Raw genomic sequence first — 16,711 nt, 5'->3', positions numbered from 1 at the left:
AACAAAAGGAAACACTGTCAGGCAGCACCTCTATTTCAGCGTATCACTCCCCCACAAGACAGCTGAAGGTGCTCGGTAGGTGGCCACGGGTTCGAAGCTCTAACCAGCAGTGCACTTGTTTGTTTTGTGGTTTCACACTGCAGATGGACTGGGCCTATAAATCAGCCTGCATGTTTTACATCCTGTGATGGACTGGCATCCCACCCAGGGTGTCTCCTGGGCAAGTCCCAGTCCATCGTACTCACAGCTGAAATATGTCAGCATATGGGGTGTACAGCACCCCCGACTTCCTGACTCACCTGCCCTCCTGGGTGCTGCGTGGTACGTGAGGGACACCGAGGAGGACCGCGGTTTGGGGATGGTCAGCAGGCTGGCATTCGGTCCGTTGGGTGGGGAACCCTGGCTTTGAAACAAAAGGTCGCCTTGTCAGTCACACGGGTGAAGGCCTTGCCAGATCACATGACCCTCGAGCCAGGCCTGTACCATCCTCATCCGGAGAGATTACACTGCCCACAGCCAAGCGTCTGTGTGCAAAATATATCCAACTCACATCAGGCAGAGTGCTTTGTCGTCAGCATGTGACGCTTAAGACAATAAAAAACTGCAAAAACGACAGTGCTTCCCGAAAAGACCACTGCATAAGAGCCGAGTTACATGAACATTTTGCAGACAAAACAATACACTGCATCTCAGCTGTTTACTGCCATCTAGTGGAAAATTAAGGACAATGCGACCCAGCCCATGTCTTATATCAGAATAAAATGTACCATCAAAAAGTCCAAATGGCTTAAATGACAGATAAATGACACTTCTTACCTTGCATGTGTAATTTAAAACACATTTAAACAATGCTACACTATAACCCATAAGAAGGCACTTGGCTATAGAACAGGGGTGGGCAATCTTATCCAGCAAGGGCTGTTCTGTCTGTGGGTTTTCACGTTTGAACATTCAGTACACCTTCATAATGCATTTATAAAGCATTCATAGAGCATTCATAAGCAGCATGTATGTATACCGTAACATTCTAGCATACTTTAACGGCTTAAATATACTACCAAATATTATATGATAATGGCAAAGTTTATAATCATATAATGATATGATCTTTCTTATTAATGTATATTAAAGCTGTTAAGGTATGTTAGGATGTTAAGGTATACTTACATGCAGCTTACGAATGTTCTTTGAATGCTAAATGAGTTCATTATGAGGGTGAAGTTAATGTAAAGCGTTACCTATTATTACTCTAATCATGTGTGATTTGAATCCAGTGTCTGCTCTGTGTGTAAGTTTGCATGCTCTCCTCGTGTCACTCCAGGTCCCTCCCACAATCCAAACATACATATTTATGCACCTTACCGTCTCGTTGTTGCCCATAGTGTGTGTTTGTAAGTGAACATGCATGTTTCTGTGCTCTGCTGCGAACTCGCATCCTGTTCAGGGAGTATCTCTGCCTGGTGGAACAAGCTGGAGGCAACCAAGGTGGTGGATGGTGTGGTTATGCACCAAAATCATACCTCCCAAATCAAACGCTCATCCAATCATCATCATAGCGGCTCTGCTTTGAATGATGTCACTGCACAGCCATCATTGTAAACTAAATGTTGTAAATGTGATGAGCCCCACGGCGGCCAAAAAAATAAAAAGGTGAAATTAAGAGACATTGGAAGGCAGAGCGCCCTCACCTGGTCAGCGAGAGCTCCGCGTGGGGCCTCTTGCCGTTACTGCGCTCCCAGCGTGTCGCCGCCGCCGCCGCCGCCAACTCCAGTGCCGGGAGGGTGGAGGTGGTGGAGCTGCGCCGCGGCTGCGGAGTGGGCAGGCTGTTCCTGCTGCTCATGACCTGTAGGGGGAGACAGAGGGACACAATGGCGGCAACAATTGCAGTCGGCCCCTTTTACCCAGGATCTCATCATCCAAATGGCGCCAAACAACAGAAATGCTGTTAAAAAAAATAGCAATAAACTCTAAGGAATATCATTGGCATCCAGTGATTAGAATCCATGACTAGATAAGAATATATTTGTCATATATGACAAGACACCAGTGATCAGATTTAAAACAGTACAAGTGCTGGGAATCAAACACCAGCCCATGTTCATTCTCCGCAGGGTCTCCAGACACGGACATGGTTCCGGAATCCGGATCCCACCTTGTGCGGCTTCCTGTCGGCCTTGTCGACGGGGTCCTCGGCCCCGGTGCAGGGGTAGAAGCCGGGGAAGGGAGTGAATGGGTTGACGCGAGGCCGGCAGGAGCCCGAGAAGGTGCCCATGAGGCTGCTGACGCAGCGCAGCGAGGAGGCGACCTGCACCGGCACCGCGGGGTCCGCCAGCAGCTCCGTTACCAGGTTACGCGCCTCGTTGATCATGGAGAGGTCCACCACATTCCCGGCCAAGGCCCCCTAGCGACAGGAGGGGGGAGGCAAACTGTTCACATCAAGACACTTCTGGCCCAGTTCTCAAGGTTAAGCCTGGCGCTTTTGTTAAACCGGATAAAACTTTATGGGGCCGATTTCTTGTCATTTACAGGGAAACCATAAAACGCACTGATTTGCTTCCCAGCATCGGTCCCTGGCGTTTATTTTACTGGTTCTGGGCGTTTTTTTAATGCCGCTGTGAATTTTCCAAGCATCGTCTAACAAGTTTTATCCGTTGAGAACGTTTTCCGCCCTTTATGCTTTATTAATCTAATAAAAAAAATCTTTAAACATGCATTTCCGGTATCTTTCAAGTGATTCTCTGTAGAGTTAGCCTTTTCAATGTGCTGTGTTCCATCAGCAAAAGAGGCTAGGAGTTTATTTTTTATTATTTTTTTTTGGAAGAAGATAAAGGGGATATTATTGTTATAAAAATATTGTGCAAAAAATACCAAGAAAAAAAAATATCCATATTGCGCATTAAGTACTTTTTTGCTCAAAATTCTTCAATGGAATAGCCCCATGACTTCAAGCATTAATGTCCTGGTTATCTTCGAAAGTACAATTTTTCTCAAAGTAAGAAATGCTCGGCTGCTTTCTTATTACTAGATAATGTGAACAGGAAGTTATAAAATAGCTTCAAATCCATAATAAAACAATCTAATTTTAGGTTTAGTGGACATAACCTCGAGGCCAGGAGTCATGGACCATATGAATGACTATAACGCCGCAGCTGCGCGTTGCTGCCCTCTCGTGGCCAAAGCTGGTGTGATGCGTGACACCAGAAGCTCTGAGACTCAGGAGAGGCAGGCCAGCTCACAAAAGGCCTGCAGGCCGATGTTCGCAGAGGGCACAAAGACACACAGAAGGGCGCACAAAGCTTAAACGCATGTACATGCTCCCCTAAACACAGCCGACACTGAGAAGGTGATGAATTATTATCATAAAGCCATAAAGCCCCCCCCCCCCAAACAAGGCCATGCCAGCTGGGGGCCTGCCTACACAGAGCCAAGCTGGGCCAATCCTATCGATTTTGCGTGGCTAAAAGAGGGTCGGACATTTTTGGCAGCAGTGAAAGTAATAAAAGAAAGTGGGCCCACAATCCCCCCCCCCCCACCCCCCCTGCCTGCCGCCACACAAACGCCGCCCCACTGACTCGGTGACGTCAAAAGTGTGGGGCAGGAAGGGGAGGAGGGGGGCGCGCACATAAATAACACCAGCAATAATCTTGCCGCAGCCATGCCAGAATGGAGATTTATCAGGGGCTGGCAGGAGTGGGACTGCTGCAGTGTGGCGGCATGCTGCCGCCCCCCCCCTAAAGGGAGACACCCAGCCAATCAATGACCTGGTTACCTTTGCTTAAGGTGACTGAGCAGCAGAAAAAGTGGGCCTTCAGTAAGACTGACGTCGGCAGGTTTTTTTATCTACCTGTGTGTTTGGGGTGGGGGGGCAGTTTATTTCAGGAAATGAGTGTCTATGGGCCTGAAACGGAAACTCGCTGGGGTGCCTCCGTGACGCTCGACGGCCAAGAGCCGCGCATAGAGGTGAGCGGACCGACCTTACTGAGGGACGTACCACCTTCACACAGAAGGGGACGGAGGTTAAGCCTGGGTATCTAGCTTAGTACTTCCAGGTCGAGTCCACCTTCAGTGCCCCCTCTTGCATGATGGGCCCCGTAGAGAGTGCTGTCCACACCATAATGCCAGGCTAACTACGTGCAGCCATATGCGGTGAGAATGATGACATCATAGGTGTGCAGGCGATGAAGCCCCCCCCCCCCCCCCAACACACACACATATCCACACACACTGACCTGATACTGTGGCTTGTACCACTGCTTCAAGTCCCAGTCCCACAGAATCATCTAGAAGAGGAGGAGAGAAGCACAGGTTAGCTGGAGGGTTTGGGGGGGGGGGGGGGGGGCAAGACTGCAGAGACAGCCAGGGCCGGCTGTGGGAAACAGTCTGTACGCCTGGTGGAAAGACCACACCTGGGAGAGACACACCTGATCCCCAACACTGTCACTCCTCACGACACAATCACAAGTCACGATAAAACTTTCTGAGGACACTGCAGCTGCAGCGAATGTGTGTTCGCATGAGTGTGAACACATCTGTCGCAGTGTGTGATACGGCGCTATGGGAACCTCACTCTCCACAGCCCCGATTCACACACACTCAGCGCCGCCGAATCCCCAGGTGACCCCAGAGGCTGAGACGTCACAGTGACGTGGGGAGCTGTCACACAAGGTGGCATCTATTCATTGGCAGGATAACAGTGGTCAAAACACACACACACACACACTGCATTTCAGGGCAAAGAGCGTCTGCCTCATACGACGGCATGTTGTGGGGGGGGGACCTAATTTATATTCCACATTTCTTAACATTTATAATGTGTCTCAGGTCGAATAGCACAACAGATTCGCAGAGAGAGGGGGAGCCAGAAGGGGGGGGGAGAGCGAGAGAGAGAGAGAGAGAGAGAGAGCTGCAAGCCACTGAAACCACAGAGAAACGTCAACAACGAGCTTCTCAGATGCTATCTGGCCTAATTACGTCAATTGGGTGGATTTTCATGTTATCTGTGCAGACAGAAAAAAAAAAAAACCTCACAGAGGAGAACGCCGCATGCAGCTCCTGCATTGTCCCCCGCCAAAGAATGACAGAGTGCTTCAACCTCCTTGGGGGGGGGGGGGGGGGGGCACACCGCACACCACTTAAAAAGTACATTGTTACTTTGGGTTGAAAAAACAGCATGGGGTGGGGGGTGGGGAGGCAGGGAAGATGGTGGCTGTAAGGTGGACAGGGAAAGTGGACTGACTCGATCAGACCCACATGGGTGATGCACCCGGACAGCCGCGACCCGGACAGCCGCGACCCGGACAGCCGCGACCCGGACAGCCGCGACCCGGACAGCCGCGACCCGGACAGCCGCGACCCGGACAGCCGCGACCCGGACAGCCAGTGCGGCTCCCGGCCAATCGTGACGAGGCTGGTAGCTTCAGAGACCCGCCAGGCTAAAGAAGGACGAGTTCCTAACGCCCTTTTTTAATGGTTAGTCTGAATAACTCCACTTCAGTTTGGCAGCTACTCCGGGGTAAAAAGAGTGAAAACAACTGTTTTACTTTCACTATATTTATTGTTTTTCTGCATTTTTGTCCCGATTATAGGTTTTATTGCATGTTTGATCGTTTATGTGAGGCCACCACCCGCAACAATCGAAATTCCTTGTACTTTCTGTACTTGTGATTCAGAACATCCTGTTCGAAGTGTCTCACTGCAAAGCACGAGAGGCAGTCTGACCCTGTGTCCATCCATCCGTCCGTCTAGGTCAGGGTCAACCACAAGGTGGCAGGACGTCGGCAGGAATGAGAGGACCTTTGAAGTGGTGCAGCCCTTCTGTCCCAGGGAGCATCTACTCTAGTTAAAATGGTTTAATTGTCTGAAAGGGGTGACAATTGGGACGGGGTGATAAAGTTCTTTATTAAGGCAGGTCGGTACCAGGAATGGATGGTACCCATGAACAAGGTGCATGAATGACCCAACCCAATCACGTGCGTTTCTCTGATCTGGCGTCACGCCGGTCCCGGGATCCCGCGCTCTTACATCACAAGATGTCTCATTGAACAAAAAGGAAATGATCCGTGTCCGCCATCAGCATCTGCTTAACACTCGCCAGACATTAGTTCAGCAAATAAGTGTTGCCGTGGCAACCCAGAGGCACAGTAAGCAAACAATGATACAAACGCCATGGCAACTGGATGGCGGGCGAGAGAGATGGGGAAGGAGCAGGCTGGAGCCGGGTTTGTTTACGGAGGGCTGGCATGGCGACGCAGCAGAGATGGGACGGGCTGGCGTAGCGATGCGAACGACGCGGAAACGTTATATCTGCGTCTCTCGCCGGGTTCGCTCGGTGCCTGTCCCCAAACAATAAGAAAGCAGAGAAAGCACAAATGAGAGGTCAGCGGGCGGACGTGTGTGTGTGTGTATGTGTGTGTGTGTGTATGTGTGTGTGCATACGGTACAACAGAACGCCTTCCACGTCATGGCAGAAAAGTCAAAATGAGAGAAATGTGGGAAGATGAAAATGTGCAAAAACAAACAGGCAAAGATACACAGGTAAACACACACACACACACACGTTTGCATTTATAACCTTTGTGGCGACCATCCATTCATTTCTATGGGCATGACCCTAGGGATGACAACCTTAACCCCTCCTTAGCCCTAACAAAACAAAATACGAGACTTTTGGCATTTTTAATTTTTTGATTGCAGTCACAGATTTTTATAAAATTGAGTTTCCCCTTGTGGGGACTGGAAATGGTAACAAGTTAAAGGATTTTAAAGTCTTAAGGTTACACACAAATGAGTGAACGTCGTAGTGAAAGTCACTCATTGTACGACTGCAGTTTTGGCAGTAGTGATGGACTGCCACCCTCCCCTCTCGTGCCCTGGGCTGCCATGTGCAGGTTAACCGTTAAGATTCATGGCTGATCGATCTGGTTAAACACTCCCTTACCCTTGAGTGACGATGTCACAACAAAGAAATCCTTTCTTGAAAATTGTTATTACCAATATTAGAAATCGGTCACTGCTCTATCTTCAATATAAAGGAACTTACTCATTGTCTAATTTCCATCCATCCATCCATTATCCAACCCGCTTATCCTACTGGGTCGCAGGGGGTTGGGAGCCTATCCCGGAAGCAACGGCACGAGGCAGGGAACAACCCTGGATGGGGGGCCAGCCCATCGCAGGGCACACTAGCACACCATTCACTCACACATGCACACCTAAGGGCAATTTAGCAACGCCAATTAGCCTCAGCATGTCTTTGGACTGTGGGGGGAAACCGGAGTACCCGGAGGAGAACATGCAAACTCCACACACATGTGACCCAGGCGGAGACTCGAACCCAGGTCCCAGAGGTGCGAGGCAACAGTGCTAACCACTGCACCACCATGCCGCCCCCATTGTCTAATTTGTCCCCTGAATTTCCAAAAGAAAAGATGTGAATCTTTCTTTGTAACTTACTTCAGCTGCCCTAGGGCATCCCTGTACTTCCCATATGCGTTTGCCCCAAACAGGACACTTGGACACAGGAGTACAGGGGACACTGCCACCAGGGGCTACATGATGTCATAGGAGTGGTGAGGCAGGTCACAAGAAACAGCCAATCAGAGAGAAGGTAGGTTACGTGGGCCAATGGGAGTAAGTGCCCCCATTCTGCTGCAGTCCACATGTTCCTGAGCTGTCAGTGGGCAGCAAAAAACACACCAAGCACTTAAGAAAAAGCCTAGAAAAATATGACAAAGAACAAACAACAGAGAGTATCTTTAAAAACAAGAATTAACAAAAGGTTTATCAGTGAAGGGTACACTTTTTATTTAACCTGTTTATTGCCTAAATTAACAAGAGCAAATTAAGTAGAGCATGTCAGAAATTCTTGTTTTTTCTGCCTTTGAAATGCTTTCATATCGATTTCTGTCGATCAAGTTTTCAATTAAGTATCACAAATAAAACCTGACAGCATCTTATCGCGCTGCGTGTGCTGCTTGACTTCACATTGGGAGCGTCTCACTACCACGTGCTACAGCGAGACCGTGTGTCGCCTGCTTTCAGTAGCTCCTCTGATGGCTCAGGCTCACGATTAACGTGCATTTCAACATACACACAGCTACTTGGGATCAATAGTCTCTGAGGGGTAAGTTTGGTTGCTCGTGATATTTTGCCCTCTTTATCAATCAGATGTCTTGGTCCCGCCTCCACTAGTTGCTTGGACCCACCTCCTCTACAGTCTGATTGGACCCAATAATGTCTTGGTAAAACTCTTATAAGCATCACACAGCTCCACGTACAGGCAGCAGACAACATCTCCTTGGGATGCAGATTCAATCCCGTCCAGCCGGGACTCGCCCGACACCCCCGTCCAACTGGGGCAAATTCTGGGCCCTGCCCATGTAGGACGTTTGGTGTGGCACCACGGCACATGGTTCAGCCTGAACATCGTGGACGACACAGTTTCTGTGGGGTGGTGCTGAGGTGGGCTGCGTCAGAGGGCTGACAGACAGTAGGAGATTGAGGAGCAAGAGATAACAAGAGGACACCCGCTTCCCACAGAAAGCCCCCCCCCCCCCAGCAGGGTTGGGGCGCTGAATCAGTGGTGGCAGCCAGATAACGCTGGAGCCGGACCAGCGGATCAAAACTGGCCTTAGGTGAGGCTTAGGAGAGCCCAGTCCCCGGCTCCGTGACGGGGGGGGGGGGGGGGGATGCACACCGAACAGGAAGGGAAGCACTTTAATCTACAGGTTCGGGTTCATGTACCTTCCCCAAAGAGAGCAATACAAATAATAAAATAATAATAAAAGCCCCCACCCACACGGCCCCTTTTCACTTCTGTGGCCAGCCTGAAGGCCGAAACAAGAAAGGAAAGCAAACTCTTCTGCCCTCAGGCCGTTAGTATCCCCATGGAGGATCCCCCCAAAGCTAACAGGCCACTGCATGCACTTCCATCATACGACACTGTCACTGCATATCTTTTACTGCTGTTGATATACTCGTCTTAATTCTTATTGCCTATTTTGTAGGCCGTTTCAGGGGCTTAGTTAGAGAAGAATGGAAGAGGGGCTGAGTCTTTACTGGGGGGGGGCTGATGGCAAATTATTCATGACTTCAAGTCAATAAATACACATTTATTTTGGGGGACTAACAAATATTTTAGGAGGTCTAAAGTCCCCCTAAAATATGCCTGACCATGCCCCTGCTTCTGTTGCCTTCATTATTATTTTATTCTTAGTTATTCTTATCTTTTTATAACATTTTGTTTTCCTTTTATTCCCTACAAGCACAGAGCAGGAATCAGGTGCCAAAGCATTTCACTACGCAGTAGTACAGTGTTTGATTACTTATGTGACAAATAAAAACATGAAAATATGAAACTTGAACAGCTCTCACGTCTCTTGCTGACCCTTCAAAATCTGTACTCCCTAATTCATGGGCTATGGGACAGAGACAGGGCAGGTGGGGGCGATGAAGATTGCCACCAGAGCAAGACAGTGGCGTGCACCCAGGACCAGGCAGATCACGCCGGCCTGAGGCCCCACGCTGGGCGTTATGTGCGAGGAGTCTGCTGTGAGGGGGGGGGGCTGGCGGATGCGTGTCACATTCCTGGGGGCGGAGGGGCGGCGCCCCGCGGCGCTGGTAGCTCCGTGCGTCTTTTCACGCCTGTGCTGCACTTTTCTCCGCAGAGCGGAGCCTATAAGCAGCACAGTCCTCTGGGCAGGAAAACCTACATTCACATTTAGTTCTTTTCACATTCACATTTTGTGTGTGCTCCCCAGGATTCGAACCCACGACCTTCTGTGTTCTGTGGTCAGCTACAGGAGCCGAACAGGCAACCTTACAAAGTCCCCCACATAATAAAGCCATGACTGTGTTCTGGTAAGGAGGTACATGCAGATGTGCGTGTGTGAGTCTCCCCCGGAACCGAAGGCATCTATCCACCAGGACCCACCCCCCCGCTTCTGATCGGGAACACAGCACCTGGACAAAAAAGCTAGCAGGTCGAGCCCACGGCTACCGGGCCGATTACAAAGCTAGAGGCGGCACTCGGCAGGAAGGGAACGTTTGAGCGGACAGCTGATGGCCATCCTGTACTCGCCTCGGGGTGTCGGCTGTGACCCACGTGATTTGGGAAGAGTACGGCTTCTCTTCAGGTTACCGGATGCGTGGGCGGCCCGGTGTGGTGCCTGGACGACCACGGGCCTGTTTGGCGGGAGAGACCGCGTGCCGGAGAGGAGGAAGGCACGCGAATGCGGGCACGCACACAGCGTCAAGTCCTGGCTGACCCCTTCCTCTCAGCGAGCACGCCGGGGGGGCGGGGGCACAGGTCCCAACATCACCGTGTCTGTGATTCTATCAGCGTGTGACAGCACTGAAGCAATGCGGCACAAACCGCCGAACACAAACAGCGCCTACATGAGCGAAACAGAAGGCAGCTAAGGTGAGCGCAGGAGCCCACAACAAACAGGCAGACGCGCACAGGCAGACGCGCACAGGCAGACGCGCACAGGCAGACGCACACAGGCAGACGCACACAGGCCCCTCTGTGCAGAGGTATTCACCGACAGCAGAAGCAGCTCCCCCACAAAGTCCCTGCGCAAGGGGTGGAAGGGAGAAATGTGCATCCGCTGTACACCGACTGTAGTGGGCCTGCGGGTGGGGGGGGGGAGACATAAAAGAAAGAAAGAAAGAAAGAAAGAAAGAAAGAAAGAAAGAAAGAAAGAAAGAAAGAAAAGACCAGAGGAGAGAAAAGTCGAAGGAAAGATGGAAAGTTAGACCGAAGGAATGCAAGATCGAGAAAGTAAAAATGAAAGCCAGAAAGACCGATAGAAAGACCAAAGGAAAGAAAGACTAACACCACAGGAAAGACAGACAGAACGAAAGACCAAAGGTATGCAAGACAGATGGAGAGAAAGTAAAAATGAAAGAAAGCGAGAATGAATGATAGCAAGAATGAAAGAAGCGAGCTCTGAGCAGTTGCTGCAGTGCCGGCGCACCATACAAGCCAATTAACACGTGACCCCCCCAATGCAGCCAGTACCCCCGTCCAACTGCCACCCAACCCCAATTAATGGGCTACGGAAGGATCCCTAATCACACAGTCACCTCTCAGGCCCCAGGGGCTGACAACAGTGCTGGGGGGGGGGGGGGGGGGGGGGGGTACTAGCAGTCACCAAATCTAACCAAGCGGTTAACCCTAACCTTAACCTGCCTGGACCTAAACACACCTGCATAGGGCCCAGCATGTGATCAGCACCTTATACTGAGAGACAGCTCAGATTCACACGGCGCTTACTGTCAATGTGCTGAACCCCGGCAACGACAGAGGCTTCTCAGACTCACACGAGGCTTGTGACGTGTGACGTTTAGCCATGTCACATGGGACGGGATGAGCGGCAACGAGATTTAAAATACAGAAGGCACAGGAGCAGGGGAAGTCACCAACATGGCGACAGAAACGGAAAGGGTGCGAACAAGGCTACGTAGCTAAGGGGGCGTGAGAGGGGGACCCGACATCCTAAAAGACAGACCGGGGGGGTTTCTGCCTCCGTCACTCAGACCTGCATCTCTGCCGCCTGGACAGAAGCAGCAACATGGAACTATGCAGTGGGGGGGGGGCACACACGCTTGCGTCTACGACCCCAGCCAACCAGAGTCCCAGAACTGTCACACTTTCCATCCGGAAAAAGGGGGACAGGTTGGTGTCACGGCGAGAGAGGACACAAAAAATACGGCCGTGACCGTCTCCTGGGGGCAAATCAGGAAGTGACCAACTGGATTTAAGAAAAATACAAAAAAGATAGAAATAAGATTAAAAAAAAAAAAGAAATATTGAAAGCTGATGAGAAAAAAGTGAATACAAAATAACTTGTATGCAGCCAAAAGACACTGGTAGAGGGCCGACTGGTCTACGCCTCTTCCTATTGGTTATTTATCTGGCTCCTATGACCACGACCCAAGAAGTCCCACCTACAGCAGGTTCAGAAGCCAGATGTGTAGTAGACCCGTCCTAGAAAGACCTAGAAAGGTCACAAAAGCACAGGAAGTGCCCAAAATGGGCCATTCTACTGACCATAACGGTCCAATCACTGAGATAATGAACAAGAACCAAGTGCTTAGGGGGTAAACATGTAGAATGTGGTCACTTTTATAGAAAAAGCTGATTAATAGTTAGCTACAGCTTCTGAGCTTTAACTATGAGAGGAACAGAACTGATGCACCTGACTGAAAGTGATAAAAAGTGCGAGACAAAACGACGGAAAGCTGAGAAGACGGACGATACGTGTGCATGGGCGTGAGCCCTTTACAGCTGCTGTACCGCTTTAAAAATCTCAAGAGAAACAAAAACAAAGAAATGTTATATTTTAAAGGCTTCCGCGATGAGGACATCAGGTGAAACAAATCCAGCCCATAACATTAAAAAAAAAACAAAACAAAATTGCAATTGCAAAGAACATCTAAGTTCACGATCCGGACTCATGAAGTCATCACGCAGTTTAAGCCACTCAAAAAAAAAATGCAATGAAGGGATACAGAGTGGTTACAGAAAAGCAGGAAGCAAGAAGCCAATCTTAACGCGGTGGTGAGAGAGGGAGCGACGGGCGAACAGAGGCACACGAACGGCCAGCAGGGAGCAGAGTGACTCTGTCATGATGTCCGGCGGGTGCGGAAACACAGACGTGCAGACAGGGCACATTCCAGGCCGCCTTCTCACCATCAGGAGTAAAGCCCCCCCCCCCCCCCCCCACCCGACCCCACTCAGTCCAGACTGGAAATGTGCCAATAGACATGCCGAGTGACATGCTGCACCGGGAAATGTGTCGAGAGATGTGCCGAACTGAGAGACGCACTGCACCGAGAGATTCACCGAGATACATGCCGATAAACGGGCTGCACCCAGAGACATGCAGAGACAAGAGATGCACTGCACTGAGATGCGCTGAGAGAGACGTGGGGCGCCGAGGGACGTGCCAAGCTGAGAGATGCACTGCACTGAGATGTGCAGAGAGACATGCCTATAGACGTGCTGTGCTGAGAAATGTGCCGAACCAAGACGCACTGCATCGACATGAACTAAGAGACATGCTGAGAAATGCATTGCAGCGAAATGCACAAAGAGACATGCTAAGACATGGTAGGAGATACATTGCGCCAAGAGACGTGGTGGACCAAGAGATTCCAAGAGAGGCACCAAGCAACATGCTGCACCGAGAGACACGGCTAGCGACTTGATGGGCCAAGAGAGGTGCTGCACTTCGAGACACGCTGAGAGAGGCTCAGTGTGGAGATGCTTCGACATGGGTTGCACTGAGAGACGTGCCAAGAGACCTACTGCACCGAGACCTGTTGAGAGATGCTGTGAGAGACGTGCTACACCGAGACTCACCAAGAGATGCAGCGGAGAGACGCGCTGCACTGAGAACCTACGAGAGATGCGATGACAAACAAACTGCAGAGAGACCCGTCGAGAGTTGTGCCGAAAGACGTGCTACACAGAGAAGCTATGAGAGATGCACTGCACTAAGATCCACCAACAGATGCGGCGAGAGACGAGACCCTACAAGAGATGCAGTGAGAGACACCTCACTGAGACCCGCTGAGAGATGCACTGCATCGAGAGATGTGCCACACTGAAAAACGTGCCGAAACATGCTCCGCCTGTGAGATACTCTGCACCGAGCCGCACCGAGAGACACTCTGCACCGAAACACAGGCTGAGCAGAAATGCACCAAGACAGGCTGCACCGACACATGCGCTGAGAGACGTGCTGAGCACCTGGTTAGTTCTGGTGAGAAAGGAGCTGCACACTGAAGAAGAAATTTTTATTTATTATCTTAAATGAATTAATAATGCAAAGTGGAGATGCTAACATACTATAGTTCACACCAAAATCTACTGTCAAAACCACAGACATCACCACATTTCACGGCTGAAAATAAGTTCAGCGGTGCCTGATGCTCTTGGCCAGGCTGCAGAGCGGTAAAAGGCATCCCCAGTACCTGGCCCACTCAGGGGCCCCCAGCCAGCCCTCAGCCGCATCCCGGTGACGGCAGCAAACAGGAAACCGGCGCCTAATATGGGCAGAGCAGCACGACCCGCGGGGCTGGAGACCTTGTAAGGGAACGTCTGCTGTTATCGGGGCGAATCGTGGCAGCCTCTCGGTGTAAACAGGGGACACAGGAGGCATGGAACGGCAGCCAGCAAAGAAAGGGAGGGATGGAGCGAGAGAGCAATGACGAGAAGAAATCAGACTGTTGACAAGCAAACGGTTTTCAAACAGTCCCAGCCCGATCCGGAATGCTCTCTCACGCTGTTATTTTAGCTGCAGCCTGCCCCCCCAAGGCCGAAATTTTACACAGTCAGACACTTGAAACGCCTTCGGGCTCTAGTGCTGTTTTCTATCACTCCCCCACCCCCCCCCCCCACCCCCATCTGAATGCTGGTTCAATTGAATACGCAACTGTCAGTGAATAAAACGCGCGACTCTCATGGAACAACGGGAGCTTTCTTTCAACTTGGGGGGGGGGGGGGGGGGGGACTGGCCGACCACGACGCACATGCCTCGCCGGGTCAGCGGCGGGCCGAGTGAGGATGGGGGCCACATTGCTCGCCGTCGCCCCCTGGAGATGCAGACCCATGCCTGCAGGACACTGTACCAGCCCGCAAGCTGCCGGCTGAGGTTACACACCTTGTCCTGGGACGTCAGTCTTACACTAGCAACTTCACTAAGGAATTTCAAATCATATTTATCTCCCCCCACCCTCCTATAACCTGACTAGGATGAGCGGTTATATGATGGAAGGATGGATGGATGGATGTAATTTTTAAAGTAAGAAAATAAATGTATCCAAACAATGTGTCCTGCCCTGATCGTCCGCTCCATCCGTGTGCCACGCCCCCTCGTTAATCCCGTGTGGAATCCCTGTTTCATCAGCTGTTTCTGATTGTCATTAGTCCTCTGTATTTTGTCCACGTTTCAGTTTGTTTCCCCAGTCCGATAATTGTATTGTCCGTCTGCGTTTTGCCTGCCTTACCTGTAATTAGACCCCGTATTCCCCGATACCCTGACGTCTGCGCCTTTGTCTCCTTTCCTTCCCCACTGGGTACGACAATATTATTATAATTAAATGTATTAATGGTTTATTATTAATATTAAAATAACAAGAAATCTTTATTTTTAAATGTATTTTATTATAATAATTACTGTTATCATTGTCTAAATGTATTTTTACTGTCTAAATACATGTATTCAGCTAGTGTAAACATGCATGGTGCTATCACAGCGAATGCTAGGCTGAGACTGAAGCGTTATCCTTTGTTTCCGCTGAGAGATGTGCCGCGTGACTCATTTCCCCGCGCGTACAAGTTATCTTAGGTCGGCGTTCACGGTTTGACTTCTGAGATTCAGATCGAGTTCTAGGTAAAAATTTTTCTAACTGGTTGGTTCGACTTTTAAGAAATTCGAGTTATAATGAGTTCGAGTACTGAGGTACCACTGTATATAGGAATCAGCAAAGAAAAAAAATCCCTGCCTGAGTCTCCATTAATACTTCAAACATCATTGCATTTGCACAATCTTTACTTTTACAAACAGTGAGAGGATGCGCAGCATCTGCAAGAGCAAGGAGAAGGGAGGAGGAGATTCGATTTGCCACCTGAACACTCTTCTTCACTCTTCTCTCGTTAACTTGGCCCAACTGGCCACTTTCAATATCTTTATGTTGCAACAGGTCAGCAGCTAGAACCCATGGTAACGAAACGTAGAAAAGCAAACAGCGGTGGCCTTATCATAAACACAGAATAAACCATCTGACGCCTTGGAGGGAGACAGGGGCCTCTTTACTGTGTACTTCAGGACATGGGGTGGAAGCACCCATCAACACACAAGCAAAAAATTAACGATTAACAGCAGCTGGACGTTCACGGCGTAAAGCAGTCTGTCAGCTGATCACACCTACATTTCACTATCAAAGTATTTCTCACGGCAGAAATACCGCTGTGATTTTATTCCAAAATCTAAAGTGACAAAACTCACTCCACTAAATCCTGCTTTCATGCTTTCATAGGAACGCATGTTTGAGGGACAGATACCTGAGGACAAACAGAAAAGGCACCGAGGAAGGAGCTGTGATGCTGCAGGGCCATGTGATGATGGAGGTTCCCCGACTGACCCCCGGAGGCTGCATCACACCAGCCTTTTCCGTGTTTGGCTGTCCTGCGCTCCACCCCCGGGACACCACCGGAAAGGCTACAAATGTCGACAAATTTCAACTCGTTAAGAAGACATTGGCTTACATATTAGAGCTGGGGAAATAGCAGACTGATATCGGGTTGTGTTCACAGAAGGGGCTTGTGAACACAAAAAAAAAATGCAACCCACAGTGACAGGAAGGAAAATACTAAAAAACGGCCAAAGACACTCGCGCCAAAGCGTGACCCACCGGGCTTTGCGAATGATTTCACGAATCCTCGTTTCCCACCTATCCCCACCCGGACCCTCGCAGGCATGAGGCCCCTTCATCTTATCTTCTGCTCTTGGGATAAACATGTGCTGGCAATTTGCACTCGTCCAGCATCTACGGAGGAAGGATGCCAGGAATGTGCGGCACGGGCGCTGCACGCGGGATTCGCTTGGGGTCATGGAAACCATTGATTTTCATTAAACTGAAATTGCTTTCAATTAAAATAATGAAAACCATACAGAAACAAAGCAAGACAGTCTTATCCAAT

The 16,711-nt window shown here is 50.0% G+C and overlaps 1 protein-coding gene across 1 annotated transcript in view; it reads right to left on the bottom strand.

The window, feature by feature from the left end:
• The window catches only part of LOC111842923 (cGMP-inhibited 3',5'-cyclic phosphodiesterase 3B-like), a 46,433-nt gene that overhangs the window by 11,724 nt on the left and 17,998 nt on the right, over positions 1 to 16,711 (bottom strand). Inside the window, exons 2-5 of the mRNA XM_072698149.1 lie at positions 4,230 to 4,280; positions 2,153 to 2,401; positions 1,689 to 1,843; positions 300 to 403 (exon numbers count right to left, since the gene is read on the bottom strand). Of these exons, the coding sequence (XP_072554250.1) occupies positions 300 to 403; positions 1,689 to 1,843; positions 2,153 to 2,401; positions 4,230 to 4,280 (559 nt within the window). The remainder of the gene's footprint in view (positions 1 to 299; positions 404 to 1,688; positions 1,844 to 2,152; positions 2,402 to 4,229; positions 4,281 to 16,711) is intronic.

This window comes from Paramormyrops kingsleyae, chromosome 13, assembly GCF_048594095.1.
Source record: "Paramormyrops kingsleyae isolate MSU_618 chromosome 13, PKINGS_0.4, whole genome shotgun sequence".
NCBI lineage: Eukaryota > Metazoa > Chordata > Actinopteri > Osteoglossiformes > Mormyridae > Paramormyrops > Paramormyrops kingsleyae.
The sequence above is the reverse complement of the archived record's forward strand: the minus strand, read 5'-3'. Positions and strand labels throughout refer to the sequence as shown.